This window comes from Chiroxiphia lanceolata, chromosome 4 (assembly GCF_009829145.1).
Source record: "Chiroxiphia lanceolata isolate bChiLan1 chromosome 4, bChiLan1.pri, whole genome shotgun sequence".
Classification (NCBI taxonomy): Eukaryota; Metazoa; Chordata; class Aves; order Passeriformes; family Pipridae; genus Chiroxiphia; species Chiroxiphia lanceolata.
Window position 1 is genome coordinate 58779386 of NC_045640.1, and position 21709 is coordinate 58801094.

General features: G+C 39.8%; 1 protein-coding gene across 1 annotated transcript; it reads left to right on the forward strand.

Annotated features, from left to right (window-relative positions):
• The first annotated feature begins 2457 nt into the window (after positions 1-2457).
• LOC116786381 (glycerol-3-phosphate acyltransferase 3-like) lies at positions 2458-19952 on the forward strand. The gene is made up of 12 exons (XM_032686928.1): positions 2458-2702; positions 9499-9571; positions 11264-11534; positions 12480-12554; positions 13210-13299; positions 14205-14298; positions 14554-14669; positions 16089-16144; positions 16489-16574; positions 17338-17466; positions 18546-18625; positions 19070-19952. Exons 1-12 carry the CDS (start codon positions 2547-2549, stop codon positions 19182-19184), a joined length of 1341 nt encoding a protein of 446 aa, XP_032542819.1. The 5' UTR covers positions 2458-2546; the 3' UTR covers positions 19185-19952.
• Positions 19953-21709: the final 1757 nt, after the last annotated feature.

Sequence of the window (21709 nt, forward strand, 5' to 3'; positions counted from 1 at the left end):
AAGCAATAGACTGCCAAGATCTCTCTATTTATTCCCCCTCTAAACCTGTTTTGGTTTTTTTTTCTCATACATCTGTGATAATTGTCTCAGCAACCCTCAAAAAACCTCATGTGTTTTGGACTGAGTGGTTTGCCAGGGAAAATTATAGCTGACAATCCCATAATTCAGCATAATAGATGGGTGAACATGGGAGGGGGTTGCTTGCTCTCTGGTATTTTTAGAAAGTGGCAGGTAAGGATTACAGTGTCTGTGCTCATGCTGTAGTGGGGAATATGACTTTGTAAGAGTTAGGCAGTGCAAATGATAAGGTTTCATGGGATGGAAAACAATTTCTGCCCTATTCAGGAGGGGAAACATCTTCTTACTCCCACCCAGGGTAGGCAAGTCTGTCTTCCCTTCTATCCTTTTAAGAAAGAATCCGTCTTTTGTGCGTCCAAACTTATTGCTGAGGCATCCCATTAAGTGAGTCACCACATCTTCCTGTTACTTTGTGGTGTCCTATCAATACTTAATTTTGCCCACCTTTCCTGCCTCAGTCAGGTCCCAGAAACTACCTCCACCCTCCCGCCCACAAGGCTTTTAGCACCCAGGCGACATACATACCGATCCCCTGTGCTGGGGCTGATGGCAGCTCTTCAGAGACACTGCCTTGTGCCAGGTGCATCAGCGCCCGCCCATCCAGCTCTCCACTATATGCCACCCTAGGGATCATGTGTTAGCTGGGCAAGCCACTCGAGGAAGAGACTAGTAATGAGAACGTAAGGAGTGGTAGCTAAACAGAAACGGGTGAGTAAAGCTGTTTTACAAACAATAAAACATTGTTCCCAGGGGAGCCTGGAACTGGAGCCTTTTGGTGGGGCAGGTGAGAAAATAGTGGCTGATGGCGGCGGCGTGATGGGAGAGTGAGGGGCTTGAGGTTGCCGTTGAGAGAAAGAGCAATGGGAAAGCAGAAAAAACCAAACAGACAAATCAGCAAGATTTTGTAGAAGATGCAGAAAGCTCAGAAAGAAGCCAGAAAGGGGAGAGAAGGCAAAGAAGCTAAATAATGAGAAGAAGCAAAAGAAAAGTTAGACTGCTGAAAAAGATTGCAGTGTAGTTGCAAAGACCCGAAGGATGTCATTCAGCAGCAAATCTGAGGATACAAAAGCTACTTGACTCACTGTAGGGCACAAGAAGCATGCCAGAGATTCATGTGAGCTTGAGAACACATCAGGATCCTGTTTGTTGGTGCCTGGGCATGTGGTATAAACTAGAGGACTTGGAGGTGGTACAGCCCACTCTGACACCTCTGCTTCTGTTACTGACTGGAGGGTATTGGGTGCACTTTCTACAGAGGATCTTTGGGTCTGCTTTCATTTCCAAGAAAATCCAGTTTGTGTGTACTCAGATTGCTCCACAAACCAAACAATAGTACATGGGAATGGGAATATTTTAAAAGGACAGCCCCAGCTTTAGAAAAACACGCTAATGTAAGTATGTGCAAAGGGAAAATGCTTTGTGGACTAGCATATCACTGTCTTGGAAGTTTTGCTCATTCTATCAAAGTTAGTTAATTTGTTCTGTGAGAAGGTTGTAAACAAGCAGCTGGTGGGCTCCCCTTGAATTCTGGAGTTATTCACCTCTTCTGTTGTGCATACAAAGAGGCAGCAGAGGTGTCTGTAAGGGGCTGAACTGTGTCTTTCCTAAGAAATACTGAATTAAATTATTGACAATTGATAGGATAGAAGGAGAAACCGGACTATCTATTGCATTTCAATTCTGTAGTTGAATAGACGAAAAGGTTTGAAAGGATGAAAGGCTTGTTACTTCACCAAAGTGTATTTTGTAACCCTGTAATACAGGCTTTTTGGCTAATTTCTGGTAGAGCAATGGAGGGAGCAGGTTTATCATATTGTCAATCCCTGCCTGCTGAAACTTGCGTCTTCATTTCATGTGTGTTATTAAAAAATAAAATAAAAAAGCCTGACTTGCACCTCAAGCTTCAGTTTCATTCCTTTGGTTAAATACCAAAATGAGGCCGTTATTTCCTCATGAAGCAGAAAATCTGACTAAATAAGTCACCAGTTTGCACAAATGTCAGTTGGAGAAGTGTTTCATGTGTATTAAATGAGGTTTAGAAGAGAAGATTTTAGGCAGTCTGAAAACCACACCCACCTAGTTCTGTATTGTAATTTGTTGGCAGGACACCTTGTGAAAACTAATTGACACACTGAAAAGTTTTCTTATTGACAGTATCTAATTACCTAACATATATTATTACCTATCATTTTTTTTTTTTTTTGTTCTCCCCTGGTGAGTAAATGCTTATCAATTACAAGGAAGTGGGTGGAGTTAGGGTGGGATAAAGGGGGTAGAAATCACATTATCATTGAGAGTATCTGTGGTGCTAGGCTTCAGAGAGCAGCAGCCTTCACCTAGACATAACTTTGGTTCTTAGAATGTGTAATTCTTATTTGGCTCCATCTCTGGAAGCTTACTAGATTCTCCACTACGGATGAGCATATATTCTCAGAAAGGCAGCTGGTTGGCATTTTGGAGGAGTAAGCATGGAAGAAAATAGAGAGGGCCATGGTCTTGCAGAAAGCAAGATTTTGTCAATCTGGATGATTTTGTTTGTGGCGTTAGTTTTGTTGCCTTCGATGTTCCGAGTGTCATTGGGGATTTCTCATTTCTATGTGAATATTGTAATAAAAATATTAGAGGTAAGTTGAGAATTAGGCTCAAAAGGTATGTGTTTGCTACAGGACATGTTTAATAATAAAATCTGTACATTTTTTATAGAAGCCATAAAAGTCAGCAGAAAGAATTCCATTAACTTAGATGTGTTGTTTGAAGCTTTATTTTACATGATAGACTTTGAGTGGTGTCTTTAATGATATCTAGTTTTGTGCTGGTTTACATATAATCTGCTGCTGGTTTGAGATTTTCTTGGATTAAAATAGAGACTCCATGATCTATTCTAGTTCAGGCTGGTTAAAGTACTTCATGCAAGTAAAATACTCATGAAAAGTCAGATATAAAGAAAAAGAGGTATTAGTTTATGGGACTTGGTAAGTAATAAGAACATGTATTTTAGATGTACATAAGATTCAGTGGTTTTATTTGGATTATTTTATTTACATGGTATTAATATTCTAGGTAAGGATATTCACTCTGTGTGTTGCTTCTTCCAGATGTAAATCTGGAGGATCAAGCAGTTACAAGTTCTGTTGTACTAGACTTGAGGAGTCTGTGCAACCTTCTGAAAGTGTAATTTTTCTAGGGATGAACTGATCATGGCTAAGATCCTAATTCTGCTGCTATCAGTAAGAGGTTTCTGGGGGTTTTAATAAGCCATCATTCCATTTAGTTTTTCAAGTTTGACTTTTCGTATCCATCATTAGCCAGAAGTAGGTGCAGTGAATTCATCATACTGAACAGTGAAGGATTTCCATTTTCCAGTAGATTAACTTTGTGCTTCTGGCATAAACCTGCTTTCTGTGAATATACTTTCTACTTGTGGCAGAAAACACATTACTAGTATTATTGCTATTGTTATTATTAAACTGTTGGAGTCATCTATTTGAGCAGTATACCATGTCTGTAACCATGTGATATAGTTAATATCATAACCATCTTACCTTGCCAATTCTGTCTTTTTTTCTGTCTTATAATTCTTCTATTTCTTTTTGTTTGTTTGTTTGCATTTGTTTGAGTGCTTGTTTTTTATTTTGTTTTATTTGAATGCTGACTAAGAGCTCTTGGGCAGGATCTGTCTTCAGCTGTATGAACAACATTTAGCATAGTGCACAGGACTGCAAAGTTTAGGGTTACTTGCTTTTTCAGATGCTGGTGTTAATGACAAATGACTGCCTAGAGTGGCTATGTGTAATATTGGCCTTTATATGTGAAATGGTTTTTTAATCAACTAGTGCTATGCTAATTAAATTCTTCTTGGTACCTTCTTCTTGGCACTCTTATATCAAATCTGAGAAGGTCTTTGGACAGGTCTTGCTGCTGCAGTTGCCAGACATTAAAATAACTTCCGAATTTTCCCCCCACCCTCCAGCTTGACCAGAGAAGTTTGACCCACTCAGTGTGTGCTTTATATAGGAAGGCACTTCTTTCATGAAGCACATTAGATATTTCTCTTTCCACAGTTTTTGTAACAGGTTATAAGCATGATAATTTTGTGTTCACATTGCAGAGGATCAATATATCAAAAAATAAATAATTAAGTTAATTGTTATGTGATCAGGTGCAGCCTTTTATGTTTAGTTCCCTGTGGCCACAGCAGCTAATAACAGGAACAGCACAACTCCATGCACTGCAGTTCAGACTGGCTTGTTTTGGGTTTTAGTTCAAAGTTGCTCCCTAGTTGTTCGATGGGCAAAAAAGGAGTTTCCTCTGTTTTCATCTGACAGGTAATTCCAACTACTTTCTTTGAAGTATTGCACAAATGCTTCTCATTGTGCCAAAAGAGTAACTAAGAGCTATTTTGGGGGGAAATGGGAGGGAGAGAGGATGGAGAGAATTTTAGGTCACCTTTGCTTGTGCTGTGGCCCACTAGACTCTTTGCAGGGAAGAGCAGGACTGGGAAATGCTGGGTTAAAGCTTGTGCATGTAATTGCTGGGCCTGTTCTTTGAGTCCTGGGGCTCATTCCTCAGAATACGGCTGAAATTGTAGCTTGGGATACAGTCAGCTTTAAAGCAGGCTTCTATGCACCGCTTGTTTGAGAAATTAACAACTTGACATTGAAAGCCCAGTGAAGGGTGGACTGGTTTCCAGCTGTGACATTATCTACCTGAGATATTGCTAATGGGGTAATGCACAGAGACCGACTGTGGTTCCTGTTTTTATCCGGAATGGCGAAATAGGATGCCAAACCGGATAGCTAAGCTGAAAATGCTAAGAGCAGATGCTTAGTCATATATTAGCACACTATGGATTATATTGCAGGAATATCAGTGCTTTAGGAAGTACCAAACAACTGGTTGATGTTTCAGCAAAAAAATCCAACCTTGAGCGCTATGACTGGATTCTCCGTTATGTTGCATTTGATTTAGTCTGTTACGTAGACCTGCAAAATTAACAGAAAACTTCTCACCTGACAACACTTTATATTTGTTTCTTACAGCTGTAGATGATAAATAGGGAGGCAGAGGGAAAACATGTTTTATTTTTCTCCATGTTTGTCAGCTTGAGAAAAATAAAAAAAGTAGAGATCGAAATCGAGGACTTCAAAGTTAGAAAATATTTTTCAAAGAAAGCATATCTGTAGCCCTTACTGAATTTGCTGGGAGCAAAAAAAAATGTGTTTTAGAATAAAGCTTAAGTTTTCAGATCTATTACCAAGCAATGAGTAATGGTGGCATATGATGAGATAAGTCAATTTGATTTCTTGACTTCACTGAAGTGTTTTAGCACTGTGAACAGTGACTGGAACAAATGGAAAAGATGTAATCATGTATGGAAATAATTTGTACCCTCTAGAAGTGATAAAGATGAATGTGGTTTGATTTCTGATAGGGTTACTTTTTCCCATATGCTTGTAAACTTCTATTTGTAAATAATGTGTTTTCTCTGAGTTTGTACTTGCTTGTCTATATCAGGGTTTGATGGAAATGACAATACTAGCAAAGCCGTTCTAGGGATGTTATTCCAGCTGTTCCAAAAGAAAATGCCTTTGCTCTCACAGTCCTGTGGAGAGTCAAAGAAACATATTGAACAGCTGTAGCTCTATTTGCCAAGAATCTTCTGGAATTTTGAGTTCTGAACTTCTGTATGAAATTGGAGCATTGTTGTTTCTTGAGAAACACTCACATGTAGGAAAGACATCTAATAATTGTGAATAGTCTTTGAATTGATAGCTACACGGAGGTAGCTAATATGCTGTAAACTCCCACTGGAGTATGGGCAGATGTTACTGACACTTAAACTAGTGAAAGAAGCTCCCTGCCGTGCTTTCAAATACATGGCTATCCTGAGCTAGCCTCTGCAACAAAGCCCAAACAAATTACACCTGTGCTCCTATTCCAAACAAATGTTTGTGACCCTTCTCAACCTATTTCATCAGCCCTCACTGAAGCAGGCAGGAGATTTGTGAGTCATTTTCACAATCTGATGGTGGACAGTCACATTCTCTCAGACATGCAATGTAATACTCAGATCATTTGATCTGGGTTCTGGGTTGTGATGTGAAAGGGGAAATGAGGCCAGACAGAAAGGACTGTTGGATGGAAATGTCCCAATTGCTCGATCTTAGATGGTGATTTTAGTTTGTGCTAAAAAACTACTGACCTTCTCTTTGCCATTGTTTTGGAAGACTATGGGGAGTAATTGCCCCAAAGCCTTTGTCACACATGAGAAAAGGATTGAGAAAAGCCAGTGTAACGAGTGACTAGAAAAACCTCTTATAAGAATATGGGAGAAGAGGTAGTAAAATTTGGGAAGAGATGCAAAACTGAATTATTACATAGTACAGAAAAATCGAGTACTTTAAATGGAAAAGGGAGGAAAAACTGCAAAAACCTCATAAAAACACAAAAAGTGAGATTTCGGAAAATGAACATTCCGTATTGTATAGTTTTTCCTCTCAGGTACTATGAAGAAAGTAATTGATATAACCAAGTATTGGGCATTCTTACTTTGTTTAGAATGTAATTACAGGAAGCTCAAACAAATGGACTGTTGGAATTAAGCTGTCAGGTCTTCAGTATTCCATCTGGGATCAACCACTGGATGTTTGGACTCCTTGTGTCCTCATCGCTTCAGAAATGGGAGTGAGGAAAGCACAGCAGCTGAGTTCTCGTTCAGTCAGCAAACTTAGGAATGAAGTTGCTACATTTAATACTTAAATTCTGTGTTAGTTGCAACATCTGTTTTTTTTTTTTTTTTGTAAGGCATTTAAAACATCCTTTCATTACTGTTTTGCAACAAAGACCAGCATGACAGCTCTGTCTCAATGCTGTGCAATACAAAGGTGATCGCAAAGACTTATTTCATTTTTAAAAACAAATTATACGTACAGGTGCAACTGAATGCAGAACAACAGAGTAGCTAGTCTGCTGAGTCAGTCCAGAGTTTGACCCAGACAGACAGCTTTGACAGGCTTCAATTCAACTGCTCAATGAAAAGCTGGGTGGTTGTATGGTCAGATTCTCTCCTCACTCCTTGTTGCCTCAGTCTCCCATGCCAGTTCATGAGCTGGGAGGGTTTTGTGTTCCACAATAATTTTCATCCATGTTTTTTTTTGTAACTGCTCCCATTTCAAATGATCTCTGGTGACATGTTCTGGACAATGAACTCACAACTTAACTGTGTTTTGTGGAAATATATTGCCTTTTTCTTGCTCATACACTCTGCCCAACACTTTTATATGATGAACCTCAGTTCTTGTATTAGAAGAGAAAACAGATAACTGTACCTTATGCACTTGCCCTGTGCAAGTCCAGATTTTGTAGACCTCTGTCCCCTGCCATCTTGGCCAAGCTGACAAGCCCTGTGTAACTGTTCAGCCCTCGAAAGCTCCTTCTCTTCTGCCTTGTCCCCTCATCTTTGTAGCCTTGACCGTTTAGTTACAGCCACTTTTGTCTCACTCTTTCTCTGTTCTATGAGTCAAGACTTCATATTTTACTAGTAATCTTTATAAATTTTTGTTGGTTTTGACTTGTCTTACTCATTTAAATTAGTTAACATATATTTTGAGTCAGCTTGGTCAGTAATTATCACCCTTTTTCTATCTGGCAATCAAAAGCCAGCCTCCTTGAGGCATTCCAAATCCTCCAGGACAGTATGAGCAAGCTCATTTCTCGCAGAGCTTGCTGGCTGCCAGATGCTTCTCTATGTAGGAGGACTGTGATAGGCAAGATAAGGGTGGTAGACAGGAGATAAGAAAGCAGAGAGTAAGGCAAAAAGACTTTATTTGTCAAGCTCAGTGATTTTTTATTTATTTTCCTCCCTCATGCCATACAAGTATCCTAAAAGAATATTGGGGAAGGGGTGAGAACCAGCAGTACATTATAAAGAGGTTAAATTTGCCACATGTCTGCCTTTACTCTCTTTTGCAACATTGCTGTACCTGTTCCGGATGTTCTTTCATTTCTCAGTGTGTGGGCTGCTGTTTTCATGACATCCCCTGGCTCCACAATTCTGACTCTTCATGTGTTGCAAAAGATTGAGACAGGTGATGTACCAGTTGACCTTTTCAAGACAGTAATAGGGAAGTATAGTGAAGGGCTGGGGTGTGCGATTTTTTTTTTTTTTTAATTTCCTCTTTTTTGATTTTGTTTGTTTTGTGGTGTTATAACAAATGGTTTACATGGAGTTTAAAATACCCCATCAAAGCCTATTCTGCTTTCACTTTTTTCTTTTCTTTTAAGATGGCTGGTAAGAAAAAGTCAACTAAGGGTAACTAAAATATCCTAATTACACCTTGGCAAAGTATCCCTTTTTTTACTGACTTTAATGCTACAGAAGGAGCTGGTAGAGAGCATGCAAAACTTAAGGATGGCAAAAAAGCTAATTGATATTGTAGGCACATGCAACACATTGTAGTGTAGTGAAGACTGTTTGAGATCAGCTTTGTGGTGACTTAAATGGCTGCACACATCAGTAAGAAGGAAATACACTTTAAGCAGGAGTTTATCCTGAAGCAGATGGATTATCCTTATCTGTTGTAGATGGGTAGCTTTAATAGCAGGTGAAGGCATAAGATGAGTGGGTTGTTGATTCTTTGATAATGAGCAGAGCCTACACTCAAGCATCCGGTGTCCTTTGTTAGGCCAGGTATCTTGACATAAATACAGGAAGATCTAGGACTCGCTAGAGCTACTATTTATATATGTATGATGAAAGCATTCAAAACTATGAAAACTTGAAAAATTAGGCATATTGGTATATTTGATTTTCCTAAGGGAGAGTTTTATGATGGTCTGCACAGGGAGGAGAAACTTGGTTTAGCTCAAAAAGGTGAGGACAGGGAAGGGTGAAAGCCCATTACCAAAGCTATTCCTTCAGAAATACCATGGATACAAAATGTTGCTGCCTCTGTTTTCTGTTAACAGAAACCACATTAATCCCCCAAAAATGAGGTAATCTCTTTTATTCTTTAAAATTATTTTTTTTAGATCTATTTTTTCAGCATCTCTCTGATGTCAGTGATAGTATTTTGCATAACCCTATTGCCTGAAGCTAAGTGAAAAAGAGTGTTTTGGACCCATGGATCTCATAGTCTTTCAGGTAGCTCAGTAATTTGTTGAGCCTCCAGAAGAAAAACAACTGTGTCCTGAAAAGAAGTTTGAACCAAACAATTTTTCCTAGAAATGGCGAAAGGTAGTCTATGTAACAAATGAAACAGGAGGTGTGCAGGACAGCCTTCAGGCTCACTTTGAAAAATGAAAATCTAAGGCCGTATAGGAGTAAAAGAGGCTCAGACAACTCACCTAAGGTAATTACAGAATGTCTAGAAATGATGAAATTAAAACCATCAACATCTACTTTTCTTGTTTTGGGAACAGTGGGCCACCCTGCAGATTGAGGAGGGAGTAAAAAAGCAGAAGGCGCTGGCACTTGAAAATTTAATCTCCACTGGTAAGATCTCTGGATGAAGGGGACACAGCACTATTCATCTTGTAAAAAGGCAACTATTTAAAAATCTTACTGAGAAAGGAGTTTGATGGGCAAATAACTTTTGAAGTTCCAAAGCTACAGAAGGATGTTATAAGCAAGATAACCTGCAAATTATTGAGTCTTCTTGAATAAAAGAACCTAGAGACTAGTGTGGGTATAGAAAGACATTGATGATAAGTATTTGGGAAGCTGCCCCTGTTTTCATGAGTATTTTGTGCTTTCTGACTCCACCAGCTCTCTCTTTAACAAGACTGAGAGGAATGAGTGTTCATTGCTCTTGACTTTGCTCTGCATGGATTCTCTTTTGTTTCTTGTAACTCCTCGCATGGAAAAAACCCAGGGTCTCTCAAGTGAAGAAGCTACAGCATCCCATGGATCACAGTTAAATTTTGCATTTTTGTCTAGGCATCAGGATAAAATCTGAGTAATTTTTTCCCCCAACTATTTTTCCTTTCTTCTTTGACCAGAGGGGAGTGGGTTAAGTTCTCATGGTAATCCTTTTACTTGTAGTGTCTTTTTTAGTCATTAGTCATGCAGACTGCTTGTCTGCTAATAAGTTTTGGGTCTGATGATTTTCTGGCTGTTGAAAGTTTGTTTGACTGAAGTGCAGCTGGAAGAAAGTTTTGTGATTCTAGTGGGGGGTAGTATATTGATTAAGATAGATTAAGTGTATTTTGAGTAATGCGCATTTCATGTCATCCAATACACCCCCTCCAAAAAAAACCCAAACAAACAAACAAAAACAAAAAACCCACACAACAACCAAAAAACCAAAAAACAAAACCAAAAAAACCAAACTAAACAAAAAACCCCACAAACAAACAAAAGAAAACAAAACCAAAAACAAAAATAGAAAAAAAAACACCCCACAACCAAAAGGCAAACAAGAAAGCCAAGTGTTAGCTGGTATGAATCAAGACAATTTTAGTCACTTTAACCAGCCAGATAAGAATCTGGTCTCAGTGTGACCTCAGCAAACACACTGAAACTTGCTGTGTGGTTGTCCTACGGGGTGTAATTTTACAAATAGAAGAGCATGAATGTGTTTTTATTCTTCCAGCACAATGTGTCTGGAAGAACAACGTGCAGTGTTACACTATGCGTGTTTTGGGGGTGGGGGGAAATCTAGACACTTCCAAGTTTCTTGGTAATGAGGGGACTCTCAAAGGAGAAGGGATAGAGGAAGAGAGAAAGCCCTGAAAAAAAAATACAGAGGAAGGGGTTTGTTACAGCTGGGAAAAAGTAAAACTAATCAACAGCAACAAGAACAGTAAGTATACAAGCACTGGCTGAATCTGAGTCAGGGCACCAGGAGGGATCTGCAACCTTGGCAGTGCATTGTTGACATTTCTAGGTGTGTGTACATATGTTGTTTGGTAAATGACAATGAAGTAGGTGTTGCGCTCAAGGTTTTATTTGCAGCTTGATCTGAATGCTTTTCTCCTTCCTCAGCAATTTAGGGGGGTTATATGGCATAGGGTTAGAGAAGTAACTTGTGGCATTACATGTCAGTACGTAAATGAGGCATAACAATGCAATTATGGTACTTGAGTAGGAGGAAAGCTATTTCTAAAAAGCATGTGTATTTTACTCTCTTTGGAACCCATGTTGTTCATTTCACCGTGTGGAAGGGGGACTCATTTCCTCATGCAGGGATCATCCAGAGAGATGAAACCCCCATGGAAGAGGAGATTGCTGGCCGGTGCCAAGGGTGCTTCAGCCTTGCTGATGTTATGTACTTCTCCAAGAAGGGGTGTGAGGCAGTTGCAGAAGATGAAGTCACTCGACGGTTCTCCTCCGAGGAGCTGGTGTCCTGGAACCTCCTCAGCAGAACCAATGCCAACTTGCACCGTGTCAGCTGGCAACTCACTGTTGTGTGGGTCACTGGGATCCTAGTTCGGTATTGTCTCCTGCTGCCTTTTCGGTGAGCCAGATGTAATTTGCTGGGATTTGCTTTCCATGTTACTTTTTACAGAAGCTGTGAAATAATATGGCTTTTGTCTGTTTTCCAAGATGCCATCTAAACTCAAATATCCCTAAAAGAAAAAAAAGAGGTGCCAAATATGTAAATTTCTCATGTTCCATATGTTTGATTAGTAATTAATTAATAGTAATTAGTAATTAATTTGTTTTTAAAATCCAGCAAAACTGTATAGGAATAAACTGGATATCTTTTTGTTAGGTAAAATAACAACTGTTTCAACTGAAAGGATCAGGCTCTACTTGCCTAAGAGACAGGGAGACTGTGTGCTGAACACTTGGGATTTGAAGCAAAGCCAGTGTTCATGGGGCATAGGGCTGAATGGAGGGGAAAAAAAGAGACATCCACTTGGAATGTATTAAATGTTCAGCATTTTAAAATTGTCTATTAAGCAAAACCAACCTTTGTCGTATTGACCAAACCACTACAAATATTCATGTGTTCTTGCAAACAACAGGAGCTTTTAAAATTCCTTATTCTTTTGATGGGTGGGCAATATACTTACAACCTAGCTGAAGTGCATGGTGAAATTCTGAGACCCTTTTGGCCCTGAGAAATCTCACCTGCATAAAAGAACACCAGCCACTACTTGCTGTCCTCTTTGAACACCATGGCTTCTTCGCCATGTGATACCTTTAGATCAGAGCATGGTGTTTTTTGGAAGTTAGGCTCCAAGCAGCACAAGGTTTTGTAACCAGTGCAGGATTAATTGGGTGAAAACATGTGCTTGTATTGTCCTGTTGGCCTTTAGCGGTTTCTAATGCTAGTTAGGTGCTGTTATGGTGGAGGGAAGCATTGTGAAATGGATCAAAGGGCCATAAAATGTTTTCTTGCTTACTCTTCCAGTTTTGCTTCTTAGCATTTAATTAAGATTATTTTACTTTGTAGCGTCTGCTTGTCTGTTTTCAGCATCCTGTTGCTGGTGTTGGCCAGTATGGTAGTTGGACAGTTTCCAAATGGCAGGTAGGTGTTTGCTGAGGGCTCTACTGATTTCTTTTTCATTTCTTTAAGGATTTGAACTAGTAGTTGGAACACTCTGCTTGTGGCCAGAGGATTAATGCGGACTATCATGGGATGACTTTTTCTCTACTGTAAACTTACGGAGTGCTATGAGAGAGAGTATGGCAATGGCATCTGAAAGCAGACATGCAATGTAACCCAGATGGATACTGCTGGAAGCATGTCTTAGAGCATAAAATAGAGTATGCTCTACCTGAGTCAGAACAGGGCAATTAAATCACCCGTCCTGAGCAATTCCATATCAATACTTTGAGATTGTATTGTCCTGTCACTGCAAGAAACTCAAATGTGATTCACCAGCTAGATAGTGCTATATTAAATTTATGTTATTGAATGAGAAGAAATCTATAAAACAAAACCCTGTTATCTTCTCTGCTTTGAATCTGGTGGATTTAGAATAGATTACAGTAAGAGAGTGGATCAAGAATATCTCTGATACGAATGAGCTCCTTCTGTGTGGCATTGTTACCACAGAGAATCCTCTTAGTATGGGCTTTGTAGTAACTGCTATTTGGAATAATCTGGAGAGTTTACATTGGAGTGTTCTAGGACTGACTACATAGAACTGGAAATGTATGTATGGCTTCATTTCTTTCAGAGTTAAAGGCTGGCTGAGCAACCAGGTTCAGATGATATGTGCCACACTAGGTGTCCGATGTCTGAGTGGTCTTGTTCATTTTCACAACAGGTGAGTGGTTCCAATCTGCTCTCAATGGGTTGGTATTCGTTCTTACAGTACTTAATGTCTCAAGTTTCAGAGAAGGATTCTTATTCCATTACTGCATGGATACTATGATGGCATAATTTATCCAAAAAGCTGTTTGGATCATCTAGACTCTGTCAGGATGTTTGCATGCCCTATTGTGTCTTCTGTTGTGTATGCATAGGTGAAATGGTACTTGCATTCCTGGTTAAATAGACACTTAGACATTTTTCAATGTTTGCCATGAACTTGTTTTAACCACATGCAAAAATATTGCCATAAAATGTTCAGCTGTCCCAGTAGCCAATTTGTTTAGTAACTAATTCTTCGTGCTCTCCCCTGAAGTAAGTTATGGGAGGTATTTTGGTAAACCTTTGTGGTGTCTTGCTTGCTTAATGGCATGCTTTATGTCATGGAGGCTTCTGAAATATCTTGTTTGTGCTTTAGAAAGAAAAGCAAAATCATGCTGCAGCGTCTTTGCTTTTAGAATTTTAGTGTCCAGATATTCTTTGATACATGCCTCTGTGAATGGTAATATATGCAGCTAAAATGCATATCCAGGGAAATCTCATATTTTCAGCTAAAAGGAAACTGGTTTTGGTGAAATGCCAGAACTGCTGAAATGTGAAGGGACTCTTGAAAGTATGAGGAAAGATGACTTATCTGCTGTAATGTACTACCAGAAATTTTAACATATATGTTATAATACTAGTATTTTAAAATGTTTTGTGTTCTCTTGCTTCTACGGATTTGCAGATAAGCCATGGGCCTGAAATGCTTTTGTCACTCAGTCTTGATTGTTCATGTATGCTTGCTGGATGGGTCATCTGATGGGGCCTGTAGTCTGGAGAATAAATGTTTAATAATTACCTTTATGGTTATCATTGCAGGGAAAACAAACCACAGCAAGGAGGCATCTGTGTAGCCAACCACACATCTCCATTAGATGTCCTAATCCTGGTCAGCGATGGATGCTACTCCTTGGTATGAACAAGAGAGTTGGTAAATATCAGTAATGTTGAGATGCCTGTAGATGTAGTGTTGGGGAAGAGGATAAACTAACTGGTCAAAAGAGAGGGATTTGATAGCATTCAAATTCGCATTTTGGACTGCAAAAAAGCACATGCAGGCAAGTGTGTGTGCATTTCTGACCAAGAGAATTGGTACAATTTGTGATTAAGCTTAGAAACAGATGCGTGTGTGTGTTTGCACAGTAACAAGTTTCTTTTGGTCTTGCAGGTTGGCCAGGCACACGGAGGGCTTATAGGACTCATTCAAAAATCTTGCATGTGGACCGGTCAGCATGTCGTATTTGAACGTTCGGAAATGAAAGATCGTCATCTGGTGAGGAAAAAGTAAGGTAGTGTGAGCTGTTTGCTTAATTATCCGGTCAGGTCTAGTAATTGTGAGGTTCAAGTGTAAACTGAAGCTGCTCTTACCCTGCATCTCTCCTTGGTGGGCAGCTGTAGGTTGTCATCAGTGTAAGGTTTGGAACTGCTCTGTCAGAGAAGGTGCAGGGTGTAGCAATCATCTTTAAGGTCCCTTCCAGCCCAAACTATTCTAATAATTCTACTCCACGTTTGATCATTTGCCACGTGACCTCTGGGAATTTCCACATTGCTACAGCTGCCCTGTCTGCCACAGGCAGGACCCTATTCATTCAGTTTTGAAGCTGTGATTTGGGATGTCAGGACAGAAACCAGAGTTCTGTCTGCACTTCTGCTTCCCAGATCATGGCTTGTCCTGGTACATTTACTCACCAACTCTGAGCATCAAAGCTGGTTGTATCTGGTGTTATCACAGCATAAAGAGAGAGTGACTGCAGCAAATTAAAGCCCCCAAAACCAAGGTACCACCTAGCTGCTAGAAGCTGGAAGAGCACCTGGAGTAGTATCATAAAATTTTTGCTTAATGCCTATGCTGCTCTCAAGACATGCAATACTGATTCCTGGCAGAGATAACATGTTGGACTTTCAGGACATAAACAGGATTGACTCAGTATGACAGTTCTTATAGAATCAGGTGTTTACAGAGACTGTTCTTAGTCGTCCTAAATCTTCATGAAAAAGGGTGCAATGCAGCTAACATAAAGTATCTATGACAGTTTGTCCTTAGAAAATAGGAAAGGCTTCCCTACGCCAGATCATTCTCTTTTTTAATTTTTTTTTTTATTTTATGATATCTGATATTTTGATTTTGTTCTTTAATGCAGACTGGAGAGGAACTGCATGCTCTTGAGTCATAGGAAAGATGGGTGTCTTGGAAAACAACAGATTTTGGTCTCAGTCATCTGCTTAGTGGTGATACATTTGTTTTTAAGTGATGCAGCTAATGTAGTAAGATAGCAGCCTGTCACTTGACTAGATGTGGAGAATCATTAGATACATGTAAAACTGATGCTATGTACCTAGAAGGCATGAAAACTAGAAATATGGAATATACTTCAGTCAGGCAAGTTTGACTGTGTTCATAGCTGAAACCTGGGAAGCTATTTTCACAGACTTCAAGTACCACCATTTTCTGACTTCATGTTAACTAGGTTAAAATGGTAAAATGAAACTTCATACAGTTTTGTAAAAAATGTACTTCTGTAATTAGCAAGAGAGAGTTTCAGGCCTGTGTCTCACTATCACATGTCCCAGCTGAGGCTACTGCCTGGCAAAAGACAACAGAGCAAGGGCTTTTCTTGTCCTTTGAAAGAGGTAATGGATGTTTAGATGCTTGGACAAATACAAATATGAAATATACAGTGCAATTTTATTTTCTCTCCACAGAATTAGAGAACACATTGCAGATAAGGCCAAATTACCCATTTTAATTTTCCCAGAAGGTAGGAAACAACTATATTGATTTTATTGCTCTTTTCACTTCTTGCCACTGAGTGCAGTTCATTATATCCAGTCTTCAAAAGTGAGGTGTTTGTTTTTAGTTTGTAGAATTAATTAGCTCTTGTGAGATATTAAAAGTTCTAGAATCTTACAACAGTTTTATGACAGTCTATTTGCTTTAGCATATAACATAATGGAAGAGAGTACAGGCTCTGGGATTTTGTTCCAGAACTAAAGCTTACTTTCTCCTTTGGCAACTTAAGTCTCCTTAAGACAGTTTATGATTCATTTGCTGATACTTTTCTCAGAATGGATTAAGCTCTTCATCTGTTTTAATTCTGGCCAGGTACCTGCATTAACAACACATCAGTAATGATGTTTAAGAAGGGAAGCTTTGAGGTAGGAGGGACCATCCATCCAGTAGCAATCAAGGTAATGTAACTGCAGTTTTCCAAATGTGGAAGAATTGTTTGCAAAAGCTTCTCATGTCAGAGAAGGTGTTCATGTGTAAACCTTATAAAGGGGCTTGTTTGGTGTGAACAAGGTACTGAATAAACCCTGAGAAAACGAAAACTTGGTGGTTTGCAATGTTCAGTGCAGTATGGGAAACGTTTCATTGAGGATCTTTGCAACTGGTTAGGAGCAACCTGAAAAGTACAGTGGCACTTGTCGTGCTGTGTGTTCAGTTCTGCTTGCTCATTCTGTCCTAGGGCTCCTGGCTCTTGTGAGCTCTGAGGATAAAGGCACTTTGCTTAGCACTTCCAAGTCTTTCTGAGTAGCTTTAGCCAAGTTGCCCTAGATCTAGATATGTTAGTTACTTTTTCTGGAACTCTAACATTGCCTAATCTTAAGGAAATCATTAAAAGTGGTATAAACATTTTTCATTAAACCTTCGTAGTCAGCATATCTGTAGATGACAAGTCTTTACATTTCGAGTAAATCTCTTGTTACAGTTGTGTTTCAATGTGTCTGTTACAGTTTGAGGTCCTGCATGGCTTGTAAATGAAAAATGTTAGAAACTTATAATAAATGTTGGAGCTTTACCCTGAATTTACTGATGCTTTTAGGAGGTGTGAGGAGATTTACCCCTTTTTAATAAGTTGAACTGTGACTTTGTGGCCGAAAAAAAGCAGCTTATGTGATTTAAACTAAGGTAGCAGATCATGCCCTTGTGCTTATTCTTCTTGTCTTCCAGTATGACCCCCGCTTTGGAGACGCCTTCTGGAACAGCACAAAGCATTCTATGATGACCTATACTTTCAATCTGTTGACCAGCTGGGCTATTGTCTGTAACGTATGGTACCTGCCACCGATGGTCCAAGAAGTACTTATGCTTTTCTAAATTTTGAAAATGCTTTTAAAATGTTGTCTGTGTTACTATGCATAGTGTTTGTGAATTTTTATTGATAACTTAATGGACTAAGACCAGAAAGCAACACTACAATCTTAAAATTGAGTACAGATTCATGTGGGTTAGTTATCTTCAAGTAAAAACTAACCTTGAAGATATTCAAACGTTCCTGCACCGTGCTCCCTATTGCTGCTAAAACCTTTACTTGGGTGCAGGTGCAGTTGCTTTCTTCTGATCCTTGAGACTAGAAGAGATATAGGTTTATGCTACAGGAGTCCTGCCCCTCAGTCTGGCATAGACCTCCTGTTTTTACTCTAGAAGTGATACATAGATTCAGGCCTTCTCTTCACTCCATACAGGGTCGCTTCTGCCTTCTGTGTCACCCCCACTACCAGCATCTTCCCAACACCCTGTTCTCTGTAACAGCTTCCTCCCACCACCTTGTTTCTCAGCCCTGCAGCATATCCAGCTAATCCTTTGCCCAGCAGCTTTACCCCACAACTTGGCAGAGCCTCCCAGCCCACTGCCCTATATGCCACCCTGACGCTGACAAAGTGCTCAAGGCTTTTTCTCTAGCAAAGCCCTAGTTTAGTATTGCCTACCGTGGTCTTTGCTCAGCCCTAATTTTGGCAGGGAAGCTGCTGTAATGCGTGTATCTTCAGTCCTCTGAAGTTTGGGCAGAGTCCTGTGACCTCACAAAAATTTAAATGCACCAGGCCCAACCCTGTTCAAGAACCCCATCTCCTGCAAGGATGATCCTGTCAGTGTGTTCCCGGCTTCAGACTCATGCTGAAGTACTGGGAGCAGACACATCCCCTGCTCTGGCCAGACCTGTGACCTCATACTGTGCGTTGTTTGAGATTGCCCCAGAAACCAGAGAGCCTCCCACTTAGTTCTTTTTGGCACTGACTGGTGGCAAACTGGGCAGCGTTTCCCAGGAAGTCACATCTGGCTTGTCGGTCTGGAAGTGCCTGCTGTCTGACAAAATGTCTTTAGGTGAGGCACAGAAAAAACGTTTATGTTGTAAAGCAAATAATTAACATATTTTTCAGGAAGAAGAAGATGCTGTTCACTTTGCCAACAGAGTCAAGGCTGTCATTGCTGCTCGGGGAGGAATGTCTGTGCTTCCTTGGTAAGAAGCAACACCTCTGAGATTGGGTTTAAAGCCTTTTAAGGTGTTCTGTATTCTGAAACATTAGCCTGGAATCTTTTAAAACTTCTTCCAGATTTGCTTTGCTTGCACTGTAGTCCATCACCCTTACTGACTCTAAATCCAGAAAATATTCCTTGAACAATTCCATTAGAATAAATAGAATAATATAGTATATACAGAGAAATAGAGCTGAGAGGTAGATCTAGCCAGCAGGCAGTGTTAGGTGCAAATGAATTATTTGACTGTTAAATGCTGGGTTAAGAAAGGGCATTGTTGTGTGGTAGGACTTGGCAGTACAGATCATTTAGCATTGTTGTACAAAATCCAACATTAGAGTGGAAACTACGTGGTCTAAATATTACAATGTTTTTCTGCCTTGACCCTGAGGTGAGCTCAAGGCTGTTTCTTTTCTGTATCTTTCAGGGATGGGGGACTAAAAAGGAAAAAGGTGAAAGAGTCTTTCAAGGAAGAGCAACAGAAAAAATATTGCCAGATAGTAATAGAAAATGGATCTGTGGGAAACAGAAATGTTTGTTAAACGGTATTTATTTTATCTCATTTTTCCATGACTTATCTCCGCCAGAAAATAGACTGGTTTTTGTATGAAACCAAACATGTTTTCCTTCTGTCCCTGTAAGATATTTTGCATATGACACAGCAGGGAAACCATAAAGAGATATCCTTATTTAATGCAAAAGACTCTAATTTTATAAATAGGAAAATATACAATCTACTAGTAAAATTCTCTCCGATACTGAATGAGAAAAATCGGCAATAAAATTACTTAGGCTCATTAAAACACCATTTTAAAACATTTGCAATACCTTGAGGACTTAAATGGTTACCTGTTAGCTTCTAACAAAACAACTGTGTAGTCCTAGCCTGCTGTCTCAGTGACTTGGACTAGCAGTGTTCCTGTCAGCCACAGTAATCATGTTGCTGTGGAGAGCTCCTCACATAGGAGATTAGGCAGTTCACCAAAATATGGTTTCCAAATTGTATGTTGAAGAGGAAGTGTTGGATGTCAGAGGGGAAAAAAAAAAACATGTGCTGACTTTCCCCTCCATGTCAGAAGACCAGGGACAGCAATGTAGAAAGTTTTCTGTTCTGACAAAGAGCAGAACAGTGTCCAGGGCAGCATGCCCCTAATGCCTGGGTGTGTGATGCTGAGGTAAATTAGTCACAGCCAAGGACAGTGTCAAAGAAAATATATCGTGGTTTTAAATTACATTTTATCTTCTAGTGTTATGTCCTTTTCTGTGTCTGCTTGTATGCATTACACAAATTAAAGAAAACATTTGATGTGACATCCATTGTTCTCTGTTATCATTATTTCTGGAGAGCCACCTGCTTATGTTACCACTTGATATGAAGGCTAAGGATTTGCTCTCTGACAAGCCCACCCTCCAGAAATAAATAGAACAACTGCACACAAGAAGTATGAGATGGAAATATTTCCATCACTTACAGTATTTACTGGTATAAAATATTTGCTCTCCTGGTAAGTAGCTCCCATATGGAAGGATCTGGCTTCTTAAATGATCTGAATAGCCCTAATGAAACACACACAAATAGGTGTTTTTTACCCAAGGTGCTCTGTGACAGAGATGTTGGTAAGGACAGTTAATAAGGTTTACATGAGAGCCCATGGATGAATCTGTTGTGGTGATCACAAACACACCCTGCAGAGGCACAGATGCACAGATACAGCTTTGCCCAGCCCTGGAGAGTCTAGAAAACTAATATTCAGAGGAGGGGGTAACAGAGGTGATAACTGCCCTGAGGCTGCATGGCACAGAAGCGGCATGGAACTGAGCTCTCCTCTTCTGGGGCCAGGCTGGGCTTTGTTACAGGTATGTGAATCCTTTTGGTGGATTAGTCAGTCCAAATTTTGGTGTCATAGGTAAGCAGTAGAAGAAACTGCTCTTCTACAAAGCTTTTAGCCACTCAAGTAGGGAGAGTGCTAGCAGTATGCCTACAGAGCAGAATTGCCTCAGGCTCTCCTGCTGTGAAAGAGGGCTGTTGGCTCCTAAGTGTAGTAAACTGTGCTTCCGTGGCTGCTGAAGCTGCTGATTTATTTTCTAGGTATAAAAATGTGAAGAAATATGGTAGACAATCCTGATAACTGTTAAATCTCTTCAGTGTGCCAGAGTTTAAAATTGAGAGATTTTCTTTCTGTGTGACTGTTGTCTGAGAGTCACTAACAGAGGCTGCAGTAAGACAAGTGTGGGGAGCATCCTTCCCACACTATGTGCTTTCTTCCTGCTCAGAGGTAAAAGGGGAAACTGAGCAAGCAAAAAAAAGGGGGCAGAGACAGAAAAATATGGGGAGATAAGAGTGTTGGAAGAGACATTTTCTAATCTGGGCTCTGCTTCTGTAAGAAATTAGGAGATGATGTGCGTTTTTCCCCAGCCTGCTACACTCTCCCAGCTAACAAAGAGAAGAGGAGCCTTTGAACCTGTGATCCTCATATCTATGACTCCAATTCTTGTAAAAGTATAGCTCAGACCCCTGAAGGTATGAGTATTACATGTCATCTGTGGGAGGATGGTGGGATTGTCAGTATTTCCTCTGCCATTTTTTGGCTGTCTTGACAAAAGAAGCTGAAAATTCTGTGAAGTAGGTACATACATACAGAATAGGGAAATGTAAAGCAAGTGATGAACACAAGAACTTCTTAATGATAAGTGAAGTGTGCTTTGTTAGCTGCCAAGAAATACCAGCCTAAGTTGAAACAGAGACTATTTTGTCTTGTCCTGCTTTAAAGAAATGTTTGTGGTTTTTAGTGATGCTTTCTTTACCTACCTTCCACCTCCTCCATTCTTTTGAAATGCAAATGAAATACAGAATATATCAGCAGTGGCCTTGGCAATTACTTTTACCTGAAATTGTATACTGCCCTTAGAGTGAGAAGGTTATAGAGGAATTGATTACTATCCAAAAGGATAGTAAGATAAGTGTGTCTTACACCTCCAGCAGGAGGGCATGGTAGCAGTAAAATCATACCCTCTTGCTATGTGAGTGAGTCAGAGACAGAGAGCTGAACATAGTTGCTGTTTCTAA